General features: G+C 38.2%; 2 protein-coding genes across 17 annotated transcripts in view; both read right to left on the reverse strand.

Annotated features, from left to right (window-relative positions):
• Window positions 1-5,248: 5,248 nt before the first annotated feature.
• On the reverse strand, window positions 5,249-9,300 carry ywhah (tyrosine 3-monooxygenase/tryptophan 5-monooxygenase activation protein, eta polypeptide). The gene is made up of 2 exons (NM_213164.2): window positions 8,895-9,300; window positions 5,249-7,324 (listed from the first exon to the last, which is right to left on the reverse strand). The coding sequence occupies exons 1-2, from the start codon at window positions 8,979-8,981 to the stop codon at window positions 6,671-6,673; spliced, it is 741 nt and encodes a 246-aa protein (NP_998329.1). The 5' UTR covers window positions 8,982-9,300; the 3' UTR covers window positions 5,249-6,670.
• Window positions 9,301-10,467: 1,167 nt separating this feature from the next.
• Window positions 10,468-12,587, reverse strand: part of depdc5 (DEP domain containing 5, GATOR1 subcomplex subunit) — a 50,909-nt gene continuing 48,789 nt past the window's right edge. For all 16 annotated transcript variants that reach the window (XM_073914612.1, XM_073914608.1, XM_073914607.1 and 13 more), the window contains 3 exons: window positions 12,153-12,213; window positions 11,354-11,436; window positions 10,468-11,251 (listed from right to left, as the gene is read on the reverse strand). In XM_073914612.1, the coding sequence (XP_073770713.1) occupies window positions 10,956-11,251; window positions 11,354-11,436; window positions 12,153-12,213 (440 nt within the window). In that variant the 3' untranslated portion in view covers window positions 10,468-10,955. The remainder of the gene's footprint in view (window positions 11,252-11,353; window positions 11,437-12,152; window positions 12,214-12,587) is intronic.

The following is a 12,587-nucleotide window of genomic DNA, read 5'->3' on the forward strand; positions in this document are numbered from 1 at the left end:
TTGTCAGAATTTTGACTCCTGTTTTCTACTTGTCAGGATTTACTTTTGTTGTCATAATTTTAAATAGGATCTAATAAGTCAAAGTATAACAATTTCTTCTTGTCATAGGTTTGACTTTTGGAGTAATTTCTTTGCATGACATAATTTTGACTTAATTTTACTTTTATATCACAGTTTCAGCTTAGTACATGATCATTTTCACTGTCAGAATATTCAAACTAGTGGTGTAACGGATCACAAATCCTATGAATCGAATCATATGATGGTTTTTTAGTCACAGATTGGACCATTTTTTGGATCAACCAAAAAAGAGATGAGACAAATGTAATTTGCTTTCCATTTACTACAGAAACAGTACTGCAAGGCACTTTTGGTTTTAACACAGAAGTTAGAAGCTGTAATTTAATTTAAAAATAACATGAAGAAATAATCAGCTGAATAAAAATAAACTGTAAAATATTCAGTAATGTGAAAAATTCACTGTTACTGTTACTGATAACGCTAACTATATAAATATTAAATTATAATTTGTACAATCCGTATTTATTTTTTGTCTCATCATCAATAAATGATTCAGTTATTCACATATAAAACTTCATGTTTCATTGCTAGATGGGTTATTTTTGAAGAATTATTCAGTGGCTTATTTTTGATGACTGCTTGTTGCCACCTGTTGGTAAAATAATGAAAGTTCTACCTACAACTTTAATTTTCGAACGTCGTGCATGTGATGCATATGATGGTGATTTTAATGTTTACCATAAATATCAGTGGTTTAATCTAAACTATAAACTATAACTAACTCAAAAGACTTTGATACTTGCATTTTTCTAACAGATACGAATGCAGCGATTCGAAGGATTAATAAACATTTGCAAATCACCGTCATTTATAATTTATGTTATGTGGTTGTTGAGATGGTGACGCAGTAGGTAGTGCTGTCGCCTCACAGCAAGATTCGAGGCTCGGCTGGGTCAGTTGGCGTTTCTGTGGCGAGTTTCCATGTTCTCCCTGCGCTCGTGTGGGTTTCCTCAGGGTGCTCCGGTTTCCTCCACAGTCCAAAGACATGCGGTACAGGTGAATTGGGTAGGCTAAATTGTCCGTAGTGTATGAGTGTGAATGAGTGTGTGGATGTTTCCCAGGGATGGGTTGCGGCTGAAAGGGCATTCGCTGTGCAAAAACGTGCTCTACAATTCCAAAAACATGCAGTACAGGTGAAGTGGGTAGGCTAAATTGTCCATAGTGTATGTGTGTAAATGGTTGTGTCTGGATGTTTCCCAGGGTTGCAGCTGGAAGGGCATCTGCTCCATTAAACACATGCTGGATAAGTTGGCGGTTCATTCCACTGTGGCGAACCCAGATTAATAAAGGGACTAAACTGAAAAGAAAATGAATAAATGAATGGTTGTTGAGATCCCGATCTTTTAATGATTAATCGTGCAGCTTACACGGAATGCATTAATGCAGGCAAAACAAATAGTGATGGAAAACACTTTTAATGAAACCCACCACATCCCGAATAATCTACCACAACTTCTTCCGTCATGATTATATTTTACAGAAGAGCCTAAATGCTTACACACGTGATTTGAATAATGTGAAAGACTATTTCTTTGCGACCCTTACTAATTTGGAATTAATCTGCCTGTAAAACATTTTTACATATTTGTTCTGACCCATGGGTTGTGATCCGTATGAATCACGGATCATATGTGATCTGTAACACCCCTAATTCAAAGCCATAATTTTTACTTTTCCCTCTCATAATTTTGACCATTTGATATTTCTTCTTACTTGGCAAAAATGGAATTCCATACATTTCAACTGATTTCTACTGAAATTTACTGGTAAATGGCAGTACAAGAATGCACATGGTCTTAAAACTTAGTAATTAAATTACTTACAGCATTTAAAAAAATATATATATACTGGAAATGTATCATAGAAAAAAAAAAAATTTTTTTGCAACAGCAAAAACAATGAATTCATTAAATGCATACAATTTTGAACAGCGGCACAGCATCATATTGATCAGATACTGCAATGTTTTGTTTTGTTTTGTTTTGTTTGTTTTTAACTTTTGACCACGTGACAGTGTAACTTTCAGGAATTAATTTAAACATCCCCATACTTACGAATGATCAACCCCATCACAATAAATGAATTTCACTAATAACTGTATTGTAAACATGATTGTTGCTGTAGGTTAATTACTCAAATGCTACCTGGAACGTCATTTCTGGGGTGTATCAACAAGGAAACAACATGATATTGAGCTACAGTATCTTCTAGCAAATGTGATAAACTTCTTTAGAAAGCTGCTAAAAACACACTGTGTATAGCTGAGGAATCAATCATTAACCAATGACGGCTTGAACATTTTCAGCTTCAGATCATATATATCCTTCTGCTTATGGTATATCAAACCCCCTTTTGTTGAGTGTATGTGATCTCTGTATCTTGTTAGCTTTGGAAGTCTAACACGGAAATTACCCTACTTTCATTATCTACTTTTTTTTCCAGGTCAGATTTCCAGTAATGTGCACAGATTTAAGTTAAATAGCGATAATACGGTAAAAAGGCTGGTTGAGAAAGAAGTCTTTGGCTTTATCAGCACCTCAACAATTTGCGTTGAGTCATTTCTCTTGAAGGCCACGAACGTTTATCTTTCAGAAGTAAGGTCTTAAAGTCATAAACAGCCAACCTTTTGAACAGCCTTCATCTTATTCAACTATACTATTATAAATCAATCATACAACTCCAGTATCACTATTTATGTTCTGTTTGAGGCATCTGTGCCAGAACATTTACATAATCAAAAAGAGCCAGATTACACTGGCCAAAGAGTTTTCTCTGGAAATCGCCCTGAGATATTAATCACACTAATGAATGCTAACGTCATCAGAATTGACTGGTCATGTTCTTGATACTGTACACGGTCTTGCGAACAATTTATTAACGCAAATTGTTAAAGAAAGATATTCTTGTGCAGCAGCGTCGCTAAGCGAAATATGTCACGTAGGCCACATAGGCTAAAGAATAAGCTGGTTTCATAATAGGTACAATACATGATAGTAACATAAAAGTGGTTTTATAATATATGTGCATTTGGAGAAGTCAACGGTCTAATCATTCACAGTAAAAATAAATATGTTTTCCGAGATTCCAAACATTTCTCACTCATTGGTCACAAAACAAAAACAAGTAAAATTTTAATTTGGGAACTGGGTAAACTTTTGTATATGGGAACATGCTGGATTGAGCTTCAGAATTATGTTTTAAACTGTTTTTATTCATTTATTTAGATTTTTTTATTCTTTTATTTTCTTTTACTGTGTTGTATATGCCACTCCAAGGACACCATTCCAAACGTTTTATTTATTGTCTTGAATTGCTTTATGTATTGTATAACAATGTTATTTGTGTTTTATTTATAAACTTCAAATGTCTTACATTTTTTAAAATAAGAATATTGGGATTTAGAGCTATTATTTTCAAAAGTTTGATATGCTTTATATAAATTTCACATGATTTCAAACAATAAGATTGCACTATATATAATTAGGCATCTATATATGCTACACAGTATTTTTCACAACATTCTACAGATCATGGTCAACTTGTTTGTTGGTGTTTGTCTGTGTGAAGTGAATTGGGCTTAAATTGATAGTTCCCTTAAAAACTTTTATTGGCAAAATTGACTAAACCTTTCGTTGTTTTAAATCTTTTTTACTCTGTTGAACACTAAATAAGCTACTTTGAAGAAAGCTGGAAACAGAACCATTGACTTGCGTAGCATTTGTTTTTCCTACTATGGAATCAACAGGTTTTCAAAATGTATGGGTTGTACCGAAAATAGAAACAAGGTTTGAAACCACTTGAGGTTAAGTAAATTTTGTAAATTTTCATTTTTGGGCACTATCCCTTTAAGACTAGATTCAGACTTATTAATAAGCACACAGGTGTCTAAAGCTCTTTTGAATTGACTGTTTTGCTCTCTTGAAATATTTTCTCCTTGTGTTTCTTACCGTTAGACTACAAAAAAATGTAATATTTGTCAAAAATATTGCTATGGAAAGGCTCATTTTAAGGGTTAACGAGGCCTACTCATGGTCTGCTGTAGCTAATTTGTTATTTTTGAAAAGTTGTCTTTAAATATCCGCGGGGCGAACTGTGATAATGACACCTCCCTCTCTGTACCCAATTTTTAAAAACACATCACTGATTGTTTACAGTTTAACAGGAAGTCATTCCAATTATTCGCGCATTCGGTTTGCTTCTTTGACTCGATTTGTCATGACACACCAGACCATCCCACCTGTACCGTCTGATCCTGTTTGACTTTGATGTGTTTGAGGTGTGATGTTTTCCTCAGTGTATAACTTACATTTCACAGATAGGTCCTCCATCTATAAATGTTTGAAGGTCTTCTTGAAAAGATTTACATTTTGCTATCAGGGAGACCGTGAGCTTTCATATTGCGAGCTGAGCTGTTTGTGTTTTCGGAAAACCTAAAAGCTCATAAACGACAGACGTCACGCGCATGCGCGCCAAACAGGTAGAACAGTTGACAAAAATATACATATTTGCTAAAATATCCTTTTGTTGGTCATATTATGTGGAATTTCAAACCTATAAGTAGGTGTATTTTTATAATAGCCATAACCGTAAATACCCATAACTTTTCTAGAAAAGAAATCTAGGTTGGCTGGTCTTAAAAGGTGTCTGCATGTAATTTACCGAAAATTCAGTTTTAAAGTATGTTTCAGCTATTACAAAAAAAAAAAAAAAATATATATATATATACATACATACATATACATACATGTATAATGGAAGCCATATGGGAATATTTTGAATTTTCTGTCTCTTTCATTTTAGCTTTTTTGCCATAGAACATTTCGATGACACAAGATGACGTCCTAACCTACCTAATCCCTAACCCTAACCTCAGAAGAATTCAAATACATGTGTTGGTATAGCATAATCTGCATGTAAAATATGTTAAATTTAATTGCTTAAATGTGGCTAATATGACCTCATCATTGGCCCTAAACCTCAGTTGTGCATTAGCAAATATATGCACTAAACTGTATGAATTTGCCACTAATTTGCCAAATCATACAATAATTTCAACTTGACAAGCAAATGCTTTAGAAATGCATCTATCTCAACCCATGAAAGTGTTTAAACCGGTGTGAAGAAAATCAGTGTGTGCAACCATAAGAAAGGCCAGAGATAGACTTCATTTTGACAGTTCCCATGGTAAGCAATGTCTTTAATGTCATTCTTTCATAACCTTGCATATGTAATCCTAATCAAAAGACTCTTGATCTCTGAGTCTCACAAAAGAGAGTCGCCCACATTTCACATGGCGACGAACTGTTGTGAGATCAGCAGATGTACACAATTCACAGGGCTAGCAAGGTGTACAAGGTGAGCTTTGGGGAACGACAAACACATCTAAGCAGTGATGGAGGTACAGATCAAAGACAAGTGAAGAAGAAGAACAACGTAATAAGGTGTAGCATTAGCACTATACTGTGCCATGTTCTCAAGATCTCATCCTGTAATAGGTGTTACAGCGATTCTACGAAGATCGAGTCCTTAACAAAAACACACTAAATAAATGTCACGTGGAGACCAGCAGGCTATCAGCAACTCGTCGCAGGGAGAAAGAAGAGAATCGTATACAGAAACCGAAGTCAGGGACAGGGGGAGAGAGGGAAAACAGAACAATTGAGGATATATAAACACCCCTTCTTCACAGAATTGTATCAGAATTCGAATGAGGGTCGAACAATGACATCACTGATGACTGACAAATAACATGAGGCTTTAATGTGTTTTCTTATGTGTCTTGTGAATATATTAGCATTCAAAGTCAGTGTGCATCATGTGTAATATATAATGGATCGTAGTTTGCGGTCATATGCTTTTAAATGCAGCAAGTTTACACGTGAATATTTAAAGTCATTTTATTGTTTTTTTAATAATGCGTGTTGCCAAATCCTTTTTTAAATATTTTAAATCAAACATGCAAAGTAATATTTTAGAAATGTTCAACTTTCTGCAGTTCTTTTTTTCACTGCAAGTCAAATTCGCAAAAGACAAACCTGTAATTCTGAGAAAAGAGTTTGAACTTTAAATGTAAACTCTTTGAATTTCATCTTTTCTTCTCACAAATCTGGGTCTAAAATGATATTTCACTCCTGTTTCAGGATTGCATCTTTGTATTTTGCAATTTTAAGCAATAGAATTTTAAGATATAATATCAGATTGAATTTTTTTTAAAGTTTATATCTTACAATTCTGACTTTTGCAAGCAAAATGGCCAAAAAACTGTCCGAATTGTGAAGTAAAAATGTAACAATTTTCTTTTTTCTTTCTATTTTATCCTGTGATAAAATATTTTATCCTCAACAGTTCCAAGTACCGACATCCTGTTGGTGGAAAAGGGGGTAAAAGGATTGTGAGAGCAATCAAAAGTCAGTGTGAAGTGCTGCCCTGAGGAACCAAAGAAGAGCATTGAGGCGCCACAAAGAGACAGGAAAGATGGAATGGAGAAAGAGAGGGAGAGAGGATGAAGGAGCAGACAGAGAGAAAAAAGACTGAAGAAGACAGACGGGTGCTGCTACAGCAAGAAGTAAGAGCGGTCACGGCTGATCCTTCAGTTATTCGCATCCCCTCCTTCGCTGTCCTGCTGGTCGCTGGTCCACAGGGTGAGGTTGTCCCGCAGCAGCTGCATGATGAGCGTGGAGTCCTTATAGGAGTCTTCGTTCAGATTGTCCAGGTGGCCGATAGCATCATCGAAGGCTTCCTTGGCGAGCTGGCAGGCCTGTTCGGGTGCATTTTGGATCTCGTAGTAGAAGACGGAAAAGTTGAGTGCCAGGCCCAGGCGAATAGGATGGGTGGCAGGCATGCCCTTGCTAATATCGAAAGCCTCTTTGTAAGCCCCTTCAGATGATTCGACAGCAGAGGCCCTCTTTTCACCAGTGGCCACCTCGGCCAGGTACCGATAGTAGTCACCCTTCATCTTCAAGTAGAAGACCTTGCTCTCCACCTGGGTTTCGTCACAGTTCTTGATGAGGTACTGGTCCAGCAGGGTTAGGACATCTTGGCACACTGACTCCAGCTCCTTCTCCACCGTCTCTCGGTAGACACGCACAAGCTCCAGCTTCTTCTCGTTGCCGTCCGCCGCCGTCTTCTGCTCAATGCTGGATATTACGCGCCAAGAGGACCGCCGAGCCCCCACCACATTCTTGTAGGCCACTGAGAGCAAATTGCGGTCTTCGTTGGACAGGGGCTCATTCAACTCTGTGACCTGATGGTGCAGAAGGCCAGATGATGGGTCAGTGCATGAATTAAAATGCTTTGTGTTTGCAATACCCTATTAGTTTCAAATTGAGAAATAATGGTGATATGCAAACTTTTATTAACTTCATGGAAAAAAACACACGAGCTTCCTGTTCAATCAATCACATATGGGACATGTATAAACCTTTGAAAATATTTCATGAAAAATTCAAAATAGACTTATAATAGAAAAAATAATTGTGATCAGCAAAGCCACTAATATGAAACATTTCGAATAACAATATTTCACAGGACCATCATGTAACTTATGATAACTGCATAAGGTATTGCAAAGAATTCTGTCCAATGACATGTGTATATGCACAGTTGAAGAATGGTTAGTGTGACAAAAAAGATGGTTAAATTGTTGATATCATGGTACAATGGCTTTGCTTTTGTAGCAAAACCACCAGTAATTTTCTAAGGGGGAGCACTACATTGAACATACGCCAATGTCAAACAATCAAAGTAGTAATAACGACAGTATCTAATTAAAACAGGTGACCATAGTAGTTTTGCTTACATTATTCAATATAATGTCCAAAACGAGATAGTAAAGAAGAAATGAGCGGTGTCCTGTTTGACCCGCACTAGCTGCCGCCTGATTGACTGACTTTCATCCTTTGTGCTCGGATGTCAAACCAGACAGCGGATGCTGCACTGCTGGGTCACACACATTGCGCTTAATTTCATTTAACTGCAGTTAAAACAATAATGTTGAGACAAATTAAGATTATTTTGCCTAGGTAATTGTGTTTATAATTATAAGCATCACTGTAATTTGGGTTTAGATTGTATTTTCGCATTGACACGGACGCACAATGGATGATGTGGATGAGGGAGTCACAGCGCCGCCCTTGTTCATCCACTGTAACCACTGAAATGCCCGATACTGAACCGAAACCTACAATTGTAAACCTTACGTAGCTTCAATCGTCCCGTTTTATAGTTTCTTAATTTTTATTATACATATTTATTTATAAATGCGCATTTATTTTTATATATTATTGTCCTTAAAGTAAATTAACAATTTACCTAAATTTAGACTTGTCTTCCGAGTCTCGTGTCGCTCCAAACCCGCATTACCTGTTTTTCCTTTATATAACGTTATATACACAAAACATAAAGGGAGAGATGTCGGGCAGAATATTTGTGTTAGTTACTGACAGCCTCAGTCACACTTCACTTCCACTGCATCTGCTTTCCATACAATGAAAGTGAATGAAGACCGAGTCTGTCATTCTGCTAAACATCTCCCTTTGTGCTTCCAGGAAGCAAAATGAGCTATACTGGTTTGAAGTTGAATATATTATGACAGATTTCCATTTAGGGCGAACTGTCCTTTTAAAACAGCATATTTTATATAACAAAGAGGTCCTGGTGGTGACAAAGGCGAGAGCTTCAACTGCATAAACTAGAAATGCACCTTTATTACTACAATTAATCAGTCAAACCAAAAAACGTCACTGTTTCTGCATTATATTGAAATCGCCACGCCATGAACTGTTTGTGCATGTATATTAATAATAATGACCCACCAGCTTCATCGCGGAGGCCATATCATCATAGCGCTCCGCCTGCTCCGCCAGACGGGCTCTTTGGATCAGTTGTTCCCGGTCAGCCATGCTCTCTGGTCAAACGCTGTCGGTTCGCACCGGAGTTCGGTCTTTTTCAGCGGATCACACTGGTTTGTGTGAGCGAAAGCGGGCGCGCGCTCCGGTTAGCACAGGCGCGAGCAGAATCTGGAGCAGCCGCGCACGTGAGGGAGGAACGGCGAGCCAAAGGTTGGAGTTGCAGATTAATGTCTTTTTGTTATGTCTGAAATGTATTCGTAACGCTTTTTCCCCTCCCAGCCCTCAAAGTCCTACGAGTTTCGCCGGATATATTTTTTCCTTCGTCTTGAGAGGTACTGCTGCTGCAAGCGTCCTGTCAATCCCAGCGAACAGGGTGGAGGGGGAGGTGGAGGGGGGGTGCGCGCACTCGCTCTATTTTACGATGACGTCATTTTCTAAAAATAGCCACATGCCCTGCAGCCGCGCACCTGCGCAGTGAGGTTTGCTGCATTGTTCAATGCAGCGGCGGAAGGCGCGTGCGCGCGATAAGAAGCTCTTCCGCATTCAAATGAAGCGATGCTTCTTTTCTGTCTGCTCAAGACTGACGGTGGAGGATAATGGATGCATGGAAATGCTTCCCTTAACACTGATTGTCAAGACAACATGCGTGGACTGATGTGCGACAAGTGTTGACTAGGTTAACAGAGGTCGAGCTCTTATTTATGTTGCAGTGCTTCTGCCAAAGACATGCAGTTACTGCAATGTAACAGTGGGGCTTAACGTGCTCAATATGACCTTGGGCATAATGTGATGTTTAATTTTACTACCAATCTGTGTACATATGAGCCTGACTTAACCTTGAAAATAACACCTTGCCAACACAATTGCTCTTAATTCAATGTATTTAAAATCATACAACATGGGGCCAAGCGTATGCAAGTACATTTACATTTAAGCATTTAGCAGATGTGATGCATACGGCACACCTGTGAACACACACGAAGAGCAGTTGGTTGGCCAGGGAGCAATTTGGTGCCCTGTTGAAGGCAATCACCTCAGCCATGTTACTGATGTTGGAGAAGAGTGCAGGTTATTCTCTACCCCCTCCTACAAACCCTGCCAGAGCTGAACCTGCGACCTCTGGATCATAACTCCAACTCTAACGATTAGGCCACTGCTGCCCCTATATACATCAACCATGCCAAGTTTTTTTTTTTTTTTAATATAACAGTTGATTTAAGGTAAATATTATATTTATATAACAAAGTATGGGAGCTAATTTTGTTCCCCTAAATTGTGTACCTAGATTTGGAATTGTTCCCAGCTCCTGTAATGTGAACATGCCAAAATAGATATTTTGCCAACAGTTCTAGGAACTGTGAAATGATTCCTCTGGTGATTTTTTTTTTACAATCCCCAAAGGAAAAGATAGTTGAAGGAAAAATTGACAGGAACTAATGTGCCTTTTAAAAAAAAAAAGGTCAATTTCTACTCTAACATTGGTTACTGTTGCTTGCTCAGTTTACCAGGCCAGTAAGAATCAAGACAAACACTGATCAGCCAGCAAAAAACTTAAGTTTTCATTTGAAAGTGATTGCAGATTATATCTAAACTCAACATAACATTTTGAAAACATTTAAACAATTTATATACATTTCTATAAAAACATCCATTGAAAACCATCCAAACACACAATGGCCATTAAGTTAAGAATGCATAATGCACCAATGGCTATATTGTTATTGGCTGATAAAACCCAATCTTTGACTCAGTTATCATTACTGGTCAAATGAGAAAATGATTCGCCTAATTCAAGCAAACCTAATCAAAGCTGTGATGGCGTCAGGACAAAAAGCACTGCATGCGTATGTGTCAATACTCTGAAAACATATGACTCATCCATTCGAGTGTTTGACGATGAGGCTGTGTTTTATTTCTCTATGATCAGATGATAGCAGCAGTACATTAAGGTTAGCTCTTACAGCAGAAGCAAACTCTCAGCTTTCTCTGACACATTGTAAACCGCCTCTCCTCCTGTCTCTTTTCTCAAGGGGCACTCGCGTTCATTTTCTCCACACAGCTTTCCCAGAAGGTCACCAGACGATTATCCTTGTTGGCACAAAAGTCTGTGAAATCTCGAAGCAGGCGGTCGGCCAGTTTCTCATCTCCTAACACACCAGTCCTCCAGGCTTTGGTTAGCATGGTGTTGTAGGCCCAGTTGTAGCCCACTCGCTCCTCAGAACCAAACAGGCTCTGATTGGTGGAGGTGGTGGAGTTACGGCGTCGCCTCTGTCCACTACTGTACTTCCTTTTAGAGTAAGGCAGCTGAAGAAATACTGTACCTGGAGAAGGAGATGAACATTCTTGTATGGCAGTGATTTAAACAGCAGCAGACAGGATAAAGTAAAAAGAAAGATTTCCTTTATGGTGTGTCTAAAAAGTACCTGTTACATGGATGTACTGAGGTTTGTTCTCTGATGGAAAGTTAAAAGCTGACGCTGAGAACTTGTCTTGAACAAAGCCAAATCTTCAAAGGAAGAAAGAAGAACGCATTATTTCTTGATGAACTAGATTTAACTAGATGTCCTTAAGTTTACTGAGATGACCAACCCTCAGTCAGAGCAACAGAATACACCAGGGGTCACCAACTCTGTTCCTGGAGATCTCCCTTTCTGCAGATTTCAGTTGAAACCCATATCAAACACACCTGCCTGTAATTATCCAGTGCTGTTCAGGTCTTAATTAATTAGTTCAGGTGTATTTAATCAGGGCTGGCGCTGAACTCTGCAGGCATAGATATTTACATTATATGTCGCCTACGCTATTGTTGTCTATTGGAATGAATGCATCTATAGAGCTGCCATGTTAGTACAGGGGAGCACTCTTTTGAAATGAGGGTTTAGGACGATTCTAAGGGCCCATACATTTAGGGGGCCCCCAGAAAAGTTATCAAGGGCCCGCGCAACCACCCCCCCTCGCTCTTCACTTTCATCAGTGATCACCAACACCCCACGCCACCCCTGCTCTTTTTATTCACAAACCCCCCCACCCCCGCCCTACCCTTCACTTTCAACCGCGATCACCTCACCTCCCGATCTTTTAACAAGGAAGTAGTATGTCCCAAAGCTTGCACACTCTTCTGTTATACACTCAAAAGTATATAAATTTCTTTCACAAGAAAATAACTACTTTTAGGGTGTAGTATAAGTATGCGAATTGGGACGCAGCATATGCTTCACTTACCTAGTCAGTATGGCCTCCTGAAACAATTGCATTCTGTCCCAGTATGTCTCTGGCTCAAAACCTAAATGAAAAAAACAGCAATGGTGTCATGGAAGATAACATAATTAGCAATCCCATCAGATCTGAACAAATATGTGAAAACCAATCTGAGATATTGTTGACTAAGAAATATTGTCTATATGTAAAGTCATTTAAAACTGATGTGAAATCTATTTTACCCATTATTTGGAAATTACATATTTTATTTAAAGAACCACAGTCCTAGCTAGCACCAAACAGAGACAATTTTGAGGCCAGATTTCTAAACAATGATCTAATACCGTGGTTCCCAAAGTGGAGGTCGTGGGACAATGACAGGGGGTCGCTTGGTGATTTACAAAAGTCAAATAATTGTATTAAAGTATTAGAATTACCACAATTTAACAAAATATAACA

The sequence above is a fragment of the Danio rerio genome, chromosome 10 (genome assembly GCF_049306965.1).
Source record: "Danio rerio strain Tuebingen ecotype United States chromosome 10, GRCz12tu, whole genome shotgun sequence".
NCBI lineage: Eukaryota > Metazoa > Chordata > Actinopteri > Cypriniformes > Danionidae > Danio > Danio rerio.